Here is a 16450-nt window from a genome sequence, read left to right on the forward strand (position 1 = left end):
AAATCGGCCGATTTTCAACCCGTCTATGGCCTGCATTAGTTCCAACCCTATAATGAAAAAAATAAAAAATAAACTTCTGTTTGGCATTTCTCAGTTATTTTGATAAACCTTGTCCAATATGGAAAAAAATCTAAATAACAAAATGTTTACACTAAAGGGCACATTAAACACATTTAAAGAATTGTGGCCAAATATCTTGAGAAGAACTTGGACAAACACATCCCACCAAGTCTTCAATGTTCCTTTAACACTCACGCCCTGCACATGATACCAGCAGGCTGAAGAGGTGACATTTCTAAACACTGCTACAGCTGGCATTCACATCATCAGTGATTTTTACTGTGCTTAACATAATTAGCTACCCCTCTTTGATCAACTGGTGAGGGATCAAACTAGCAGCATGGGGTCCTGCTGGGCCCTCCCAGATAAAGACTGGGAAAGTGTTAGAATGATATGCATTTCATTACAAGCAGAGTGGATAAAGGGCATCCAAATAGGATTTTGCACTTCTATCGTTAATGTAAACAATTAATAATAAAAGCCTGTATAATCATAGCAGGGGTTAATTCAGTTATTGTGAAGTAGGAGTATACAACTTAGCCAATCATGACCAAATGGCTAAATAAAATTTAGACCATGTATTCTGAAGTGGATTAAAAACTATTATAATTTTTTTTTTTTATTCACCATTGTAGGAGTAGGCCAGTGCCTACAGACAGCAGAGGAAAAACGGGCTTCTTGGCCATACTACATTTTCTATGATCAGTAGAAATATGGCCATCTTACATAAGTTTATATAAATTGACAATATTGTAAACCATGTTAAATCACAGTAAAACAATGAAATGGTTCAATGTAGAATTGAGATTTCTACAATAAAGGCATTGCTTTGTTCACAAAAAGTTGTGTGCCTTCAGGCCCCAACCATGAAAATCCAGTCCACCTTTTATAAGGTCCATGTAGATTCAGGCTGCGTGGCATCTACCACAACTAAACATCAGTTTTTGGTAAACTGGCCCGTCGGCAAAGCAAAGCAGCAAATTAAAATGAATGGATGCTCGAGGAATATTACTTACCACCAGTGATTAGTTCTTTTTAAAATATACATAGACCCCAACAATTAACTATTATTTGCACCCCTTTGGTCTGTTAAAAATACCAATTTGCAATATCTGCTGTGCTGTCCTGTGCACTCTGCAGTGCTATTTAAAACAATTAGAAAGTGTGTAAACACCACAGAACAACTCCCCCCATGTTATGAAGATGGGGAAATTATAAAGTGTTCTGCAGTTCTAACAATTCCTATCTTTGGGTGACAACAGTGCTTCTCCATAGATACAGTATAGCAAGTAAGCGTGGTCACCTCAGAAGCTGAAGTGTGTTACTGGCCATCAGTGTGTCATCAGGTGAACATAAATAGCAAAAAGTCTGAACAAGAAAACTAAAAGCAGCCACAGCCACTAAGAAAGGATTAGCTGCAATTTATAAAATGTGTTATTGGATCTTCAGTTGTGTAGTCATGTGAACAATATTTGCCTAAATAACTAGGTGTTTAAGTGAGCAGAAACTTGATTTTCATGCTAATGAACACAACCTTTTATAAAACTGGTCAAGTCAGACTTAGCATGTGATGATATAATGCACAAGCAGAGGTTACCTGAACTGAAAATTGCATGTCAAAACAATCCTAGGATTCAGAGATAGCCAATTGTAATTACTACTTTACCTGTAAGTATCAAGCTTGACACCACACTTTCCTGCCTCCCTATTGGTCAGTGAGGCTGCCCATCACCAACCGGGAGGCTCAGATGGTAGGAAAAAGGAATCGGAGGGCGGTAAGAAGATGTTGAGATCTGCTTAAAACTTCAATGGCCTGTATCTCTGGATCTACTAATCATTTTGACATTAGGTTTGCACTAAAAGGTAGCTGACAGTTTATTTTTTATAATCAGACACTCATATTGGATTTTCCAGGTCTAGCTTAATGTCTAACACTTTTTCATAATATTTATGGAAGATTTTGTCTGACCTACCAGCCACGGCTTTGACAGCAGCTATTGCAACCCCAGTGAAATGCTAGCCTGGAACCTTCAGAAGAAATCAGGAACTGGAATGAGGGCCCAGCCTTGAGATCTTCCATCTCATACAAATCTTTTGTGTGCAATGCCCGTTCAAAGGTTCTGAAGACCATTGCATATACCTGTAGTTTCTGCCAGATCTCTCTTTCTGTAAAGGAACATTAGGTTTACACAAGCTTTTCCTCCAAATCGAAAACAGCATTGCATGGTTTCACAATCAGGTGAACAGCAGCTACAAACCTGATATGTTAACTCTGAACAACACGGTATCAGATCCAGATGGGCCGCTAGTCACACAGGTATACAACCCAGAATCCTCCAGCCCTGCGTTGAGAATCTGGATCACGTCCCCTTTTATGCGCGTGCGGTTAGTCTCCGAAAGCTGAACTCCGCTTTTCACCCAGCTGATGCTCTGAACATCCTCTCGAAGCCTGCACTGTAAAACTATCGAGTCTCCAGGGCGAGCCAAATACGATTCCATTTCTGGTTTGGCTGCTTGGCCAACTAAGTGGGGAACAAAGAAATCCGAATTAAAAAAAAAAATAGGGAGGCCTTTATTTTCTAAGTCTGGTAAGCACAGGTGGCTCATGTTAACTAGTTGGGATTGGACAAGAAAAGTGAATTATACTTTTTTTGCATGAATGCAATCTTTTTGTGAAAATATATGAATTTCCAGGTTGAAGAGGTTTCTGATTACCCACAGTCAGGTTAACCTTCAAATAATATTTAATGAAAGATGGCCTGAAAATTGAAAGTCCTTAAAGCGGAGGTGACCTAGAACCAAGAAAGTTCTACCTGGCACTGCTTGTACTTTCTGTTTCACAACTAGGAATGATCCTGATAAGGATCTACGTTGTATATTTTTGGATAGAGAAGGGCTTGCAGGGTGTTAAAAGAGGGAGTTGTGTAAATATTTTCCTCCATACCCTTGTTTCTCCAAGCCACCATTATAGATGGCCACAGGAATGTCTCTGTATACAATTTTGATTCAGGTGCTCCATCTGCACAATATGTCAGACAGTTATCTCCTAGCAGATCAGATGGGAATCTTTAAACACGTGGCACAGTAGCCCTGAAAGGAACTTTACATGTATGTGCATGGCACAGGACTATAAAAATGCTGGATCAGGGAAGATGGGCACAGTAGAAAGAATGTGTCCGTCTCTCTAGTCCTTAAAAAAAATTCAGGTGGAGGTGCCACAATCTATATTGTATAGAATATATATAGAATATATTTGATTAATAACAGGCGTTTCTCAAGATTACTTGAGATCTGTGACTATAATAGAATGGTCTTAAAACACTTGATTTAGGTCTTCTAATAATAGCCCCTAATTGTGACTATTCTCCTAAAACACAGTATCAGTTTTTTTAAAAAAAGCTGGCATTCTTTTAGTGGTAAATAATAAAAAAAAACTATGCAGGTGCTTCATGGGTGAAGAACAGGTTGAAAGCCAAGCTTCAAAGGGTTAGTGTTTAATAAATTATTAGCCAATGAGCATATTATTCAAAGCAGTCTATCATAATTGCCCATGGCATAAAACATCCAAGAACATGTTAACATAGTAGCAAAGCAATGTAAACATTAAAACAATTGACACTCACCAGCATGAGATACATAAACATAGCAAAAACAATTTAAAAAAGTATATGCAAGACCATTTTGTTTGTAAGAGGATAGGTATTTAGACCCGTCAGGTTTTTTTTTTTTTTGTATGGTGTCCCATTGAAGAGAGTTCTCTTATTTCCTGCCCAAGGGACACAACAGAAACATTTAAAAAGATGAGGGGAAATGCGCCCTTAAGCCACCCATAGATGGATCAAATTTTGGTTGGTTCAGTGGGGACTGGCCGAGATTCGATCCATCTATGGGCAGGCTAGTTGCAGCCAAGTTGATCCATCGATCAGCTTGGATACAACCAGCCTGTCGGATTTTTTACATGCAATTAGCTGGTGGCTATAGCTGCTAGCAATAATCATTGAACACAATAGCACTGTGGTATGGAATCGATCCTTCCACCCCGCTGGAAAGAAAATCACAATCTGTGGTCAGTTTGGGCAGTTTTCAATGGAACAGATATCCCTACTGGAAGATTTCTCCTCACCTAGTGTTCTGGTAACAATGCTAACATTTTGTATTTGGCATCACTTTCAGTACTAGAAACAATACCCTTCTGGAAAAAGAGAAGAGTGAACCTTCTCACTGGAGACATAGACAGCAATAAAAAACTGAGAGCTTTTGGTTTTAAATATACTTCATCAAAGTTCAGAACAATTTACATTACAATTCAAACAAAACTCTAAAATCAAAAGTTTTCACAGGGAGTGATGGCAATTTTTTTTTTAAAAAGGAAAGCAAAAAAAAGTGCAATGACTAAACCAAAAATATTCAGTGTTTATATTGAAGTTTCTAGGGGCTACACAATGTACCTTTTCCCCTAAGTTTTCCTACCCTCTTTTAATCACAGAACAGCATTTGTACATTGACTGCTTAAAGGCCACGCACATACCTAGTAGTAGTACAGGATTCTAAAAAAAGTGATCCCTAAGATTAAGCATTAAAAAAAAAAAAAAAAAAAAAAAAAAAATTTTCACTAGTTGGAAAAAACAATCATGGCCTGCAGTTTGAGTCTCTGCAAAGGAAACCAGTTTTTTTTCTTGCCCTCTCCTTATCAAGGTCAAAGATAAGAGAAGGGTCCCAAGTAAACACTTGGACACACAGGAAGAAAAAGATGCATTATATTTGCAAGGCTTCACCAATTAAGCACATTATATAAGCAAACATCAACTGACAAATGCTGCCTATGACCTTCAGAGTACAGAGGTCTCTTCCTAAGATACACAGCATACGTTTACTGAACAAAGCAATAGGAAGCAATATATGCATTGTATCACTTCCCTTCACTTAATCCTTTTTACATATGGTTTGGTATCATGGGTTTGGTACTTTTTACACATGTCAATTTAAAACATTTTCTGACCCAATTAAGTTAATATTTGCTTAAAAGCGCTATGGTAAATTAATCAATTAGATAACATACAATCGGTTTAAGAAATCTGTCATAAATAGAAATATAGAGATTTGTGCTTCTCTGAGCAAAGACATCAAATACTGTAGTAGCACAACAGCAATGCATCCTGGGAATTTAGCTTGAGAATAATTAAATGTAGATTACTAAAAAACACATAATTAGATTACAAATTTGAACATATTAGGGTGCATATTTTTTGATGCATCAAGGCTTTGGATTTGCATGCCTCCCAAAAGTCTAGTTTTGTACTAGTTTTTAGATTAGAAATGCATAGTAGGTGTCCCACAGACCTGAAAATTCACCCAAGTTCCATGTGTTGAGTCCCCATCAACATCTCCACATGTGTGTCCATTTTGTGTCAATTAGTTTTAGCCTACCCATTGTACAACCATGGAACTCCATGCAAAATTGTAAACAGAGGCGGACTGACCGTTTGGAAACTCGGGCACTGCCCGAAGACATGGGGTCAGTAGGGGGCCCCATGAGATGCCCCCGGTACCTTTTTCATAGGCTTTTTTTTAGTTTGGGCAAGGCCACAGGGGCCCCATGATCCCCTATTGCCCGGGGGCCCCATGAGTTGTCAGTCCGCCCGATTGTAATATAATAATCTAAGTATTGTAGGGTGCCAGTATCAGATATTATCATTGATAAAGGGCAGAAATTCCCAATATAGCTTAGTGAAGACTTTCAATAAACACCATGTGGTAAAAGGTTTTAGGTTTGGGTTTACATTTTTTTGGTTAAATCGAATTCCAAAACGTGAAAGTTTGCCATGGGAATAAAACCATCATTCTTTTTATGAGTAAACTTATGAAAATATGTGAACGTTTGTGAAAGGAATGAAGCTACTAGTCTTTTATAGCAGTAATGTTATGTAAAGTTTGGCTCTAGGATGAGCTGATTAATGTGACCTTTGTCCTGTGCTAGGGAGGTTTATAAAAGTCATGATCAGAGTCCAGCTATGAATCAGTAGTACTAAGTGTTCTTTCATGACAGAGGCAGTCGAGTGGTGACTAACACTGCAATGATGAGTGTAACTAAAAGGTTACTATCAAGTATGTCCTTTAAAGAGAGGTTCGGGATGTTAAAAAAAAAAAAAACATACATAAATATTCATCGAAGTCAGGGGTGTCAAACTGGTGGCCCTCCAGCTGTTGCCAAACTACAAGTCCCATGAGGCATTGCAAAGCTGACCGTAACAATCATGACTCCCAAAGACAGAGGCATGATGGGACTTGTAATTTCGCAACAGCTGGAGGGCTGCCAATTCAACACCCCTGATCTAGATGGATGCATCATCAGTCCCCCACCACTTTTAAGACTGGGAAGTGAGCAATCGAAGAATGCGGATTGCTCTGCTCAGTTCTTGGTCTTCACTGAGAAGAGAGTAATGACTGTCAGTCACTGGCTCTCCGGTTTGCCCCTCCAGCACTCACTGGAGTGATGGGCTGTGGAATGGGTGGGAGCGGCTTACCGAGAGGCTGAGCCAGCTGCCAGTCCAGGCATCTGGGTAGATCCCGACTTTAAAAGGACCAGCTCAGTGACATCAGCCAACAGAGGACTTTAGCCCGCTGATGGCAGAAAACAGGTCACAGGATGTAAGCAGTCAGTCCTGATGCAAGCAGTGGGCTAGCTCTTGGGAGGAGTTATGAAAACACCAAAATGCCTTGATGGGTGGATGTCAGTTGGGAGGGATGGGCATTACTTTGTAGACTACATTTGCATGGCCTAGGTAACACCCACATGCGATGCTGAGAACCTCCATGATTGAAAGATTAAATGCAATGACTGAAAGAGGTAGGTCTAAAAGGCTGTGGAGAAAAGTTAGATGATGCTGATGCCCTCCATCATGAATCAGGCTCTAACTTGCTGCAGATTCTAATGCACACTGAAAAGCTCACAATAAGCATATATATATATATATATATATATATATATATATATATATATATATATATCCCAAACTGTTTTGGGTAGAGAACAGAAGGATTAAAACCATATCAGGTAAATTTTTCCCCAGTCTGTGTCCTGCCAGAGATATTCCACTTAACTTCCTGTCTTATGAGCCCAAACCTTTTTTTGGTTCCCAATTCAGAGTTACTCTGTTATGACATTAAGAGAAAAGGGCTGGTATGAAGCAAGTCCTAGAGTAGGTGGATTCCAATTTTTTTCCCTTCACAAGGATATTTTCAAAAAACAGATTTGGGGTAATGTGCTCAAGATAGATGCAGCAATCAGCTTAGCAGACACTCTTTAAAAGTAAACTTGGAAGAAAAAAATGGAATTGATAAAATTGCCTTCTCTCCTCTGAAGAGCCCTAGGATCTCTGTATGGGAGGGTGGGGGGTGCTTTATTATGCATAGAAAGATGAACATCCATGGTTGCTTGCAGTGACCTGCAACCTCTCACACCAATGACTGGCCCACCAATAACAAATTGAGAGGTGGGGCCATAGAAGCTAAGCTACTTGCACATTAGAGCATCCTGCCATCCTAGAGAAGAAGAGACTTTGCATGCAGTCCGAACACAAGGGAAGTATTAGTTAGTTTTTCCCAAAAATATCACTTTAAGCTACCCAAACAACAACATACAAGTTAAAACATTTGTGAAACATGTTCATATTACTCACTTGCATGTTCATGCAAAGGCCAAGACACCCCTGGAACCAGATTTATCACTAAGCAATCACAAACATTGGCCTAAAAAAAAAAAATCTGCATAATGCATAGATCTAATCACACAGTCTGGACTGTTATATGCATAAAACCCCTTAAAGGAATTCATAAACATAAGATGATTGTCTTTGATCTAGCACAGAGCCACGCCATGCTAATTTCTCACAGGCAAGAAAAAGGAAGGATTTTTCTGTAACTGTGCAGGAAAACAAAGTTTGTTCCATATTGTTCCTTTAGCCTCAGGCATTTACAAGCATGCCAATGAGCACAAAAGACTACATAAAATGCAAAATTGGCTATCTAAACGAGCCATTACAACACATGAATAAAGACAAAAACTTTTAAGAACATTTAGAAATAAAATTATAATTGCAATTATAAAATCTGCTGTCTGAGTGTCTTAAACAGAAAAAAAAGCCACAATGTATTGATCCTCTTGAAAGACGCATCAGTAAAGAAGCTTTAAAGAGGAAACACGTTGCTAAGCAATCTTTTCTTTTTTAAAGGTAAAGTACTCAATCTGCTCTGTTTAGCATTTTAACAGCTCGCTGTGTGCTTTCTCCAAAGAAGCCTCTAAGATTGACAGATGCAGCTTCTGTTCTTTATGCAGCTTTATATGGCCATAAAGCTTTAGACGGTAGAGCGAATAGCCATTTTACACCAATAATGGGGCCCATTACGAGAAAAGCCCTGTACAAAAGGTTAGACTGGTAAGGTGGCAACGTTCTGATTTGTTAATAATGAAATTAAATGCCAGTGTTTCTGATATGAGGTTACATGAGCGTACGATTTCTGTTATTGCCAATTGCAAGTCTGCCGAGAACTGAGGCAAACAGCCTTATTTAATCTGCCGTTCCTCCCCATGTGACGGTGAGCGCTGCTGAAAAAATTAACTTAAGAGCTCAAATTTTAGCCTGGGGTGACGGCTTTGAATAATGATGCTCAGGTGGCAAGATGGACATAGAAGAGGATTTAATTTCAGTCCTGCCCCTGGCTTGTTATATTAAATTGGAGAACAAATACCTGTGAAAAATTTAATCATATGAAAAGCTTGTATTATAGAGCACTAATATTATGCCAGTTGTTGATTAAAAATGTTTGTATCAAGAGGTTACAGACAGATTTAGACTAACACACCTTACAAAAATACTACACTTTAAAACGTGTAACTTTTCAGTAGTTTGAAAAAACACACAAATTTAAATATGAAACTCTTATTCTGTCAAAACTGGATGACCAGGTAGCAATGATATACCAATAGTGATACAAAGTCCTACAGGGAATACGAATCCAGACCAGGGGCGGACTGACAACTCATGGGGCCCCCGGGCAATAGGGGATCATGGGGCCCCTGTGTCCTTGCCCAAATTCAAAAAAAGCCTATGAAAAAGGTACCAGGGGCATCTCAAGGGGCCCCCTACTTACCCCAGGCCCTCGGGCAGTGCCAGAGTTTCCAAATGGTCAGTCCGCCCCTGATCCAGACATAACCATTGTAAACCAAGTTTAGAAGGAAGCCTGAAAATGTATTAAACTACAAATAATATCATGGCCAACAGTCTCTTTTGTTGACATTTTTAAGAAAATATATGTTTAAATATCAAAATGCAAGAATACGTCCCTCAAATAAATTACATCCATTCAGCAGTTTCTAGCCTAACCAAGGTTATCAACAGAAATGAGAGAACGTTCATCCAATCCTCTCCGTTTGATGGTAAATAAAGGAGACCTGTCATGAGACAAACGGGAGATTCCAATGTTCATCTCTCATTCTGAAAATGTTAGCAGTCTTTTGATTCTCTTGTGGATACTTGGCATGGTAGATTGAATGGCAATGAGACCCCAGGTGAATTCTACTCGGTACATATGATTGGTATTGTCAAAATACTCTACTACTATTATCCTAGTTGGGCATCGGGGTGATGTGTAGGACCTCTGAGGGAAACCTTGGGCAATCGGGATAATAGTTGGATCAAGGATTTGGAGCACCACACTGAAATGTATGAATCCAAAATGAAGGTTTTATTACAAAACATGTAGCGAACTCAATAGCCAACCCATTTTGGGGGTCTCAACCCTGATGGAGGGGGATGGGCTAAGCTCCCCTAAACACATTGGCTATTGAGTTTACTACACGTTTTGTAAACCTTCCATTTTGAATTTAACATTTTGGTGTGGCACACCAAAGCTTAGATCCAATTATTACTCCAATCCTCTTGTGTCAGCACTCTGGAACAAGCATGCAGATCCCGTCTTGTGATGTCACTCTAACTTTCCTGATCTACATTCTTGTACTGGAACCCAGAAGCTACTACAACAAGGCAACTGCGGTCTTCAAAATGCCGTCGGTAATGGCTACATTATATTTGTTACAGTATGGTAAAAAGCCCAGAAACCTCACAGAGGTTGTAGACAAGGGTTAGGTAGAGATGGATTGGGGATATGGTCACCAAATTCAATTGGTAGAGAAAAAAAAAAAAAATAAAGAAACCAAAATGTGTTAAAAGGATGTGAGCTCTCTTCAAAAGGGCTAGAACTCATCAAAATCTTTTTTACTATAATTATTTCTAACTCTAATGGATGTGCACCTTGTCTTTTTTTGTACAAATACATCTTTAATGACCCTTTCCCACTGAATGTACATTTTTCTTTTTAGGTCAACCTCTTTTGTAAGGGTTTTGTTCTGTTCATGAAAGACCTAACCACCTTTTTATGGAAGGTTGGGAACTTGTGCCAACAGACCTTCATTTTCCCATATTTCACTCATGATAGACAAACCTGAGATTTAGTTAACCCACGTCTTACAGCAACATATAAAAACAAAACCTCAGAAATTGCATGTTAGGAATCTCTTCCTGCACCAAATAAAACAAATGTTTAGTTAGGTGGTTCAGCCCATGTAGAAAGTTAAGAACTAGTTGAAAACAACTGCCCTCCAGCTAATATCTTGGTGGGAACACTCCTCTTCTGCAAATGTGAACATCTGATACAAGGTGTTTGTTTTCTTGTTAGGTGATCTTATATTGAGAACTTCCTAGGTATAGATACAGAACGAAGTAGGAATCGCCCCTGGAAAAAACTCTATAGAGCTTTACGTGCCAAGTCAGGATGTGTTTCCTCTAGTCCCCTAGTATAATAGAAATTATACTTTTTAGGTGTGTATATCCTTCCTGGACTGCTCACAAAGTGCTATTAGGTGACAATACGTCCCCATGCACTTTAAAGAATGTAGCAACATTGTACAACACTGTAGACAATTGTTCACTTTATTAAGTGTTCAAGCAAAAAAACAATTATACATTTTAGGGCCTATTCACATGAGACGTTGATGAATGTTAACCTCCATGATAAGTGTGGCTTGTACTGAGATGCTTACATACTGTATATCCCAATACATGTCTTTTCCCAGGAGAACACTTGGCATTGATAGGCATGCGTTTGCCTATGAGAATTAGCTTTTAGGCCTTTTATATACACAGGCATGGTTTCATATTAGCTTTTGTTAAATAATAGTCTGTATACCGTCAATTTTAAAAAGTATTTGTGAAGTTTTACTAAAGCAGTCATCTTAAAACCAAAGCAAAAGCATCCAAAGCAGTGCTAACACTTGCTAAAAATCTTTGTTTTGCTTAAAAGAACCGATTCCTTTTAAACCAGCATTTACAAGATATCTCTGGGCAGTAGAAAACATCTTCATTTAATTCAGCAATGTTGTATACATAATAACTGTGAATAGTGCAGCACTATAAACAAAATCTATCTAATAAGTAAAATTAGTGTTAAATAATGCTTGTCATGCAAACACAATGGTGCTCAGTGAAAAATTGCAAACAAATACATCTCATTCAACAAATATATAAGTGAAACATAACCTTATTATAGTGACATAATACAAATAGTAGTGAAGTGGTTCTTTAACCTCCCTAGCGGTATGATTATTTCAGATTTCTGGTGCTGAAAGCGGTACCATTATTTTGCATGGAAATATGTAGTTTTTTTTTTTTTGGTAGGCTGTAATATTTAGGAATAACTCACTGAAATCTGTACGAACAAGAGTCTAGTAAACATCCCGGGTATGATAAAATTTTAAACACAAAATCATAAATTATAATTTAATAATCATAAAAAATAATATAATACATTTAATTCAATAATATAATCAAACCAAAAACACTGAAATTTGAAATAGAGCGCCAAGTTCACACATTGCTGAGCAAAGTCACAAAATCGTTTTCAGTGCCTGATGACGAATTTCCCCACGAATCATTATCACTCAATTCTGCAAGTGGTTCTGATTTACTATCGCTGTTCTCTAGCTGATCTAAACCCGCTTTTGACCTAAAGGGATGCTTTTTGGACGCCATGGACTTTTCTCAGTTTCCAGGCAGAAAGAACAATCAAAATGCAGACAGGGCACAGGACAAAGCACTAAGGACAAAATGTATGTGAAATGGGTTGAAACAGCAATGTTTTACTATGTAAAATTTGTTTGGAAAAAAATGTCATTTTTTTTAATTTTCAAATTTCCCGGCGCCCGTATGTCCCGACGTCACAGGGACAGGAACACAGAAGCCGGATACCGGCATCGGCCGGGGGAGATGGCCGGGGACGCTGCAGGGGACACATCGCGGGAGCGCAGGACAAGGTAAGCTCTGCAGGGAATCCCTATGCAGCGCCGCATGGTAAGCCCGAGTGTAGCTCGGGGTTACCGCTTTTGGTACTGACATTTTACGCCGAGCTACACTCAGGAATACCGCTAGGGAGGTTAAGGAGAAAAAAACATCCAGTGCTATATATCAATCTCAAAAATGGACTTTATGTTTTCAAATAACACAGATACAATTTGATTTGTTTGCGGTTTGGTCACATACAGTGTTTTTTAGAGATTGATATATAGCACTGGATGTTTTTTTCTCCTTAAAGAACAACTTCACTACTATTTGTATTATGTCACTATAATAAGGTTTTGTTTCACTTATATATTTGTTGAATGAGATGTATTTGTTTGCAATAATTTTTCACTGAGCACCATTGTGTTTGCATGGCAAGCAATATTTAACACTAATTTTACTTATTAGATAGATTTTGTTTCTAGCGCTGCACTATTCACAGTTATTTTGCAATATTACTTATTGGTTTAAGTCAAGTGGCAGCAACTTTAGTTTAGGTTTGTGACTTCCGCAATAAGTGCAGGAGGATATTTACAGTTATTTCTAATGTTGTATACATTTATATTGGCTCACTGTAGTCCTGTAAGAATTCAGAGTGGTTGCACTTTAAGCCAATCAACCTCTATTGCATTGCAAAGTGCTGTCAATAGAACACAGAGAAGCAATGAGCAGAGTGACATTGGTGTGGTTAGGCTAGTTCATTATCAAAATTAGCAGGCTGGCGATGGATTGGGGACCAAGCTGCATTCCTGCAATGGAACTGAAAAAGAATATGCAGCTCAGTTTTGAGAACTAGTTCACAAAATGAATATTGGGGAACTGGTGAAAGTGCAGAGGTGGTGGTCAACCAAGTTGATAAGACATGGAGGACCTTGGCTATGAGGAAAGATTAGCTGAATTGAATTTGTTCGCACTACAGAAGACAAGTTTTTAAGGTAAGAATTTGATCACCCTGTATAAATACACAAGTGGTCCTTATATTAAGCTTAGTGTAGCCAATTTAGGGTTATTACAAATGTAGCACTCTCCTAGTTAGCTAGGAGGAGCTAGAGTCCAGATTGTTACAGAGCTGAGTAGCAGCCTTGGTGTAATAGTCAGGAGGTCAAATTCTGGTCAGGGCCGAGAAGCTCTGCAGGCCAGCCTCTCTGGAATTTCCCCCTGCTCTAGAGATTTGGAGGAAGGTCTAGAATCAGTGGATGGATCTGAGGAGTGGCTGGCTTGTACTCTTGAGGGATCAAGGCCAATCCCCAACAGGAGGCTTGGCATGGTGCCAGGACAACGCTTAACATTAGAATAGCCTGCTCAGCTGGTGAAGAGTTGGAGGAGAAGTGGAAGAGAGAAGGATGGGAGGGGGCCTGTGATGGTGCCCAGATGGAGAGGGACTCAACTGCAGGTGGAGAACCTTGGAAGGTGGAAAATGTGGACTTCACCAGCCCCCTGAGAGGGGACCACCTATGTGGCAGGGAAGAAGCGACCCAGCTAGAAGGCCTGTTAGCAGCCACCGACCCACTGGCAGCACAGGAGAGGCACCAAAAGAGTAAACCTACAGTCCCGGGCCAGTAAAGGGAAGGGAGCACTCTAGTGGGGAACTGGATTTGCTATCTTACCCAGTACAACTGGATGAGGAGAGAAGTCATCAGGTGTATAGGGTGGTATTACAGGAGATCAGGAGATGCTGGCTAGCTCTCCAGAAGAGAAAAACTTTGCTGTAGAGACTTGTACATAGTTGCTAAGGAGTTTGTCCTCAGTTGCCATTTCCCTTGGCCATCCCATACATCCCCTTATCCCATACAAGTTCCCCTATATAAAACTTCACAACAAGCTCAAGGACTGGTTTCTGTCTCCAAATGCAAGTCTGAATGAGGAAATGCATGATGCCTGGCTGTGCAGGACTATACGGGGCTCCAAATCTCTTGCAACTCCTAAGGGGGTAGTGCTACTCAAAGGATAAGGGGGCACCCTTTACTTCTGGAAGAAAAGAGAAACTCCACAGAGAGAAAGCCTTCTTCACAGTAAGAGCTGTGAAAGTGTGTAAAAGGTTTCCTCAAGTATCAGTTCTGGTCAGCTAAGTAGATTTCTTTAAAAGAGGACTGGATGCATTCCTAAATGCACAAAATAGAACATTTATTAGGTAATAACACGAAAGGTTGTTGATCAGGAGGATACCCAATTGTCTCTTTTGGGGGGGGGGGGGGACAAGAACAAATTGGACAATACTTTCTAGGCTTTTTGCCTTCTGCATTTTTTTTTTTTGCCAAATTTCAATCGACTTATGGTTAGCATGTAGCCAGGGGCGGACTGACAACTCATGGGGCCTCCGGGCAATAGGGGATCATGGGGCCTGTGTCCTTGCCCAAGCTCAAAAAAGCCTATGAAAAAGGTACCAGGGGCATCTTATGGGGCCCCCTACTTACCCCGGGCCCTCGGCCAGTGCCCAAGTTTCCAAATGGTCAGTCCACCCCTGCATGCAGCCCATCTACTGATAAACTTATGTACAACTTCTGTCAGATTTCTGCCGTTTGATCAGCACTGCCAGCTATAGCCAGCAGCATTGATCAGCATATTCTTACAGCACTATTATAAAATACAACAACAGGTCAACATGGAGGATTCCCCCATCCAACTCAAATGTGTGGATAGGGTAATGGAGTTAACTTTTTTTTTTTTTTTACATACAACCCGCTGAATTAAAAAAACTGAATCATGTATGGGCTGCCTAACTTTGTAACAAGATGGTGTCAACCCAACTTGGCTATGCTATCTGGCATTTAAATCACAAGACTAGTTTGGACAGAATTACAAAACCTTTTGCCATTAAAGCAGGTCATCTATATGTACAGCAACTATAAATTCAGATGTCGGTCTGTTACTTATTTAACATACTAATGTTTAAACTCCTTTGGGCCAAACGCACTTTCAGCTCTGGCATCTGGAAGGTAACTGGCATGCATAAGGAATGCACACCAACACCCTGTTGTGGCAGCTTTGTGCAGGGCCACAGAAATATCCAACATAAAACATGCTATACTGTGCACCATACCCGCTGATAATGACATTCCTGAACTGCAATGCACTTTACTTTATGAGCTCCTAATCACAGCAGCTGATTAAGCAGAGGATTTCTGTCTCACTAACCACCATAATACTTCATTAACTTAGCTTGCACATAACAAGAATCCTCAACCATTACCCTCTCGAGTTTGATAATGTTTAACTCTATTCTTCACAGGAAAGGGTAAAGAGTGCACAGTCTTTCTGTATACAACACACTGGGGTCTACTGATAAATTCAACCCAAAATTCACACATTTTTCTAATTGGATTGGAATAGGTTGTGTGTATTTTATATAAATATATACATACACACACACACACACACACACACACACACACATATATATATATTCTCCACACATACATATCACACACACAGTATCTCACAGAATTGAGTACAGCCCTTACATTTTTGTAAATATTTTATTATATCTTTTCATGTGACAACACTGAAGAAATGACACTTTGCTACAATGTGACGTAGTGAGTGTACAGCTTGTATAACAGTGTAAATTTTCTGTCCCCTCAAAATAACTCAACACACAGCCATTAATGTCTAAACCACTGACAACAAAAGTGAGTACACCCCTAAATGAAAAATTTCCAAATTGGGCCCAATTAGCCAATTTTCCCTCCCTGGTGTCATGTGATTCATTCGTGTTACAAGGTCTCAGGTGTGAAATTTGGTTTTATAGCTCTCACTCTCTCATACTGGTCACTGGAGGTTCAACATGGCACTTCATGGCAAAGAACTCTCTGAGGATCTGAAAAAAAGAATTGTTGCTCTACATAAAGATGGCCTAGGCTATAAGAAGATTGCCAAGACTCTGAAACTGAGCTGCAGCACAGTGGCCAAGACCATACAGCGATTTAACAGGACAGGTTCCACTCAAAACAGGCCATGCCATGGTCGACCAAAGAAGTTGAGTGCACGTGCCAGCATCA

At 39.5% G+C, this 16450-nt stretch overlaps 1 protein-coding gene across 6 annotated transcripts in view; it reads right to left on the reverse strand.

Moving 5' to 3' along the window:
* The window catches only part of FGFR1 (fibroblast growth factor receptor 1), a 134883-nt gene that overhangs the window by 67306 nt on the left and 51127 nt on the right, over window positions 1-16450 (reverse strand). For 4 of the 6 annotated variants that reach the window (XM_089661321.1, XM_089661319.1, XM_089661322.1 and 1 more), the window contains exon 3: window positions 2319-2582. The exons of the other annotated variants lie outside the window; for them this stretch is intronic. In XM_089661321.1, the coding sequence (XP_089517447.1) occupies window positions 2319-2582 (264 nt within the window). The remainder of the gene's footprint in view (window positions 1-2318; window positions 2583-16450) is intronic. 6 annotated transcript variants of the gene reach the window in all.

This window comes from Staurois parvus, unplaced genomic scaffold, assembly GCF_062004578.1.
Source record: "Staurois parvus isolate SC_StPar_1 unplaced genomic scaffold, SC_StPar_1.0 ptg001328l, whole genome shotgun sequence".
Taxonomy (NCBI): Eukaryota; Metazoa; Chordata; class Amphibia; order Anura; family Ranidae; genus Staurois; species Staurois parvus.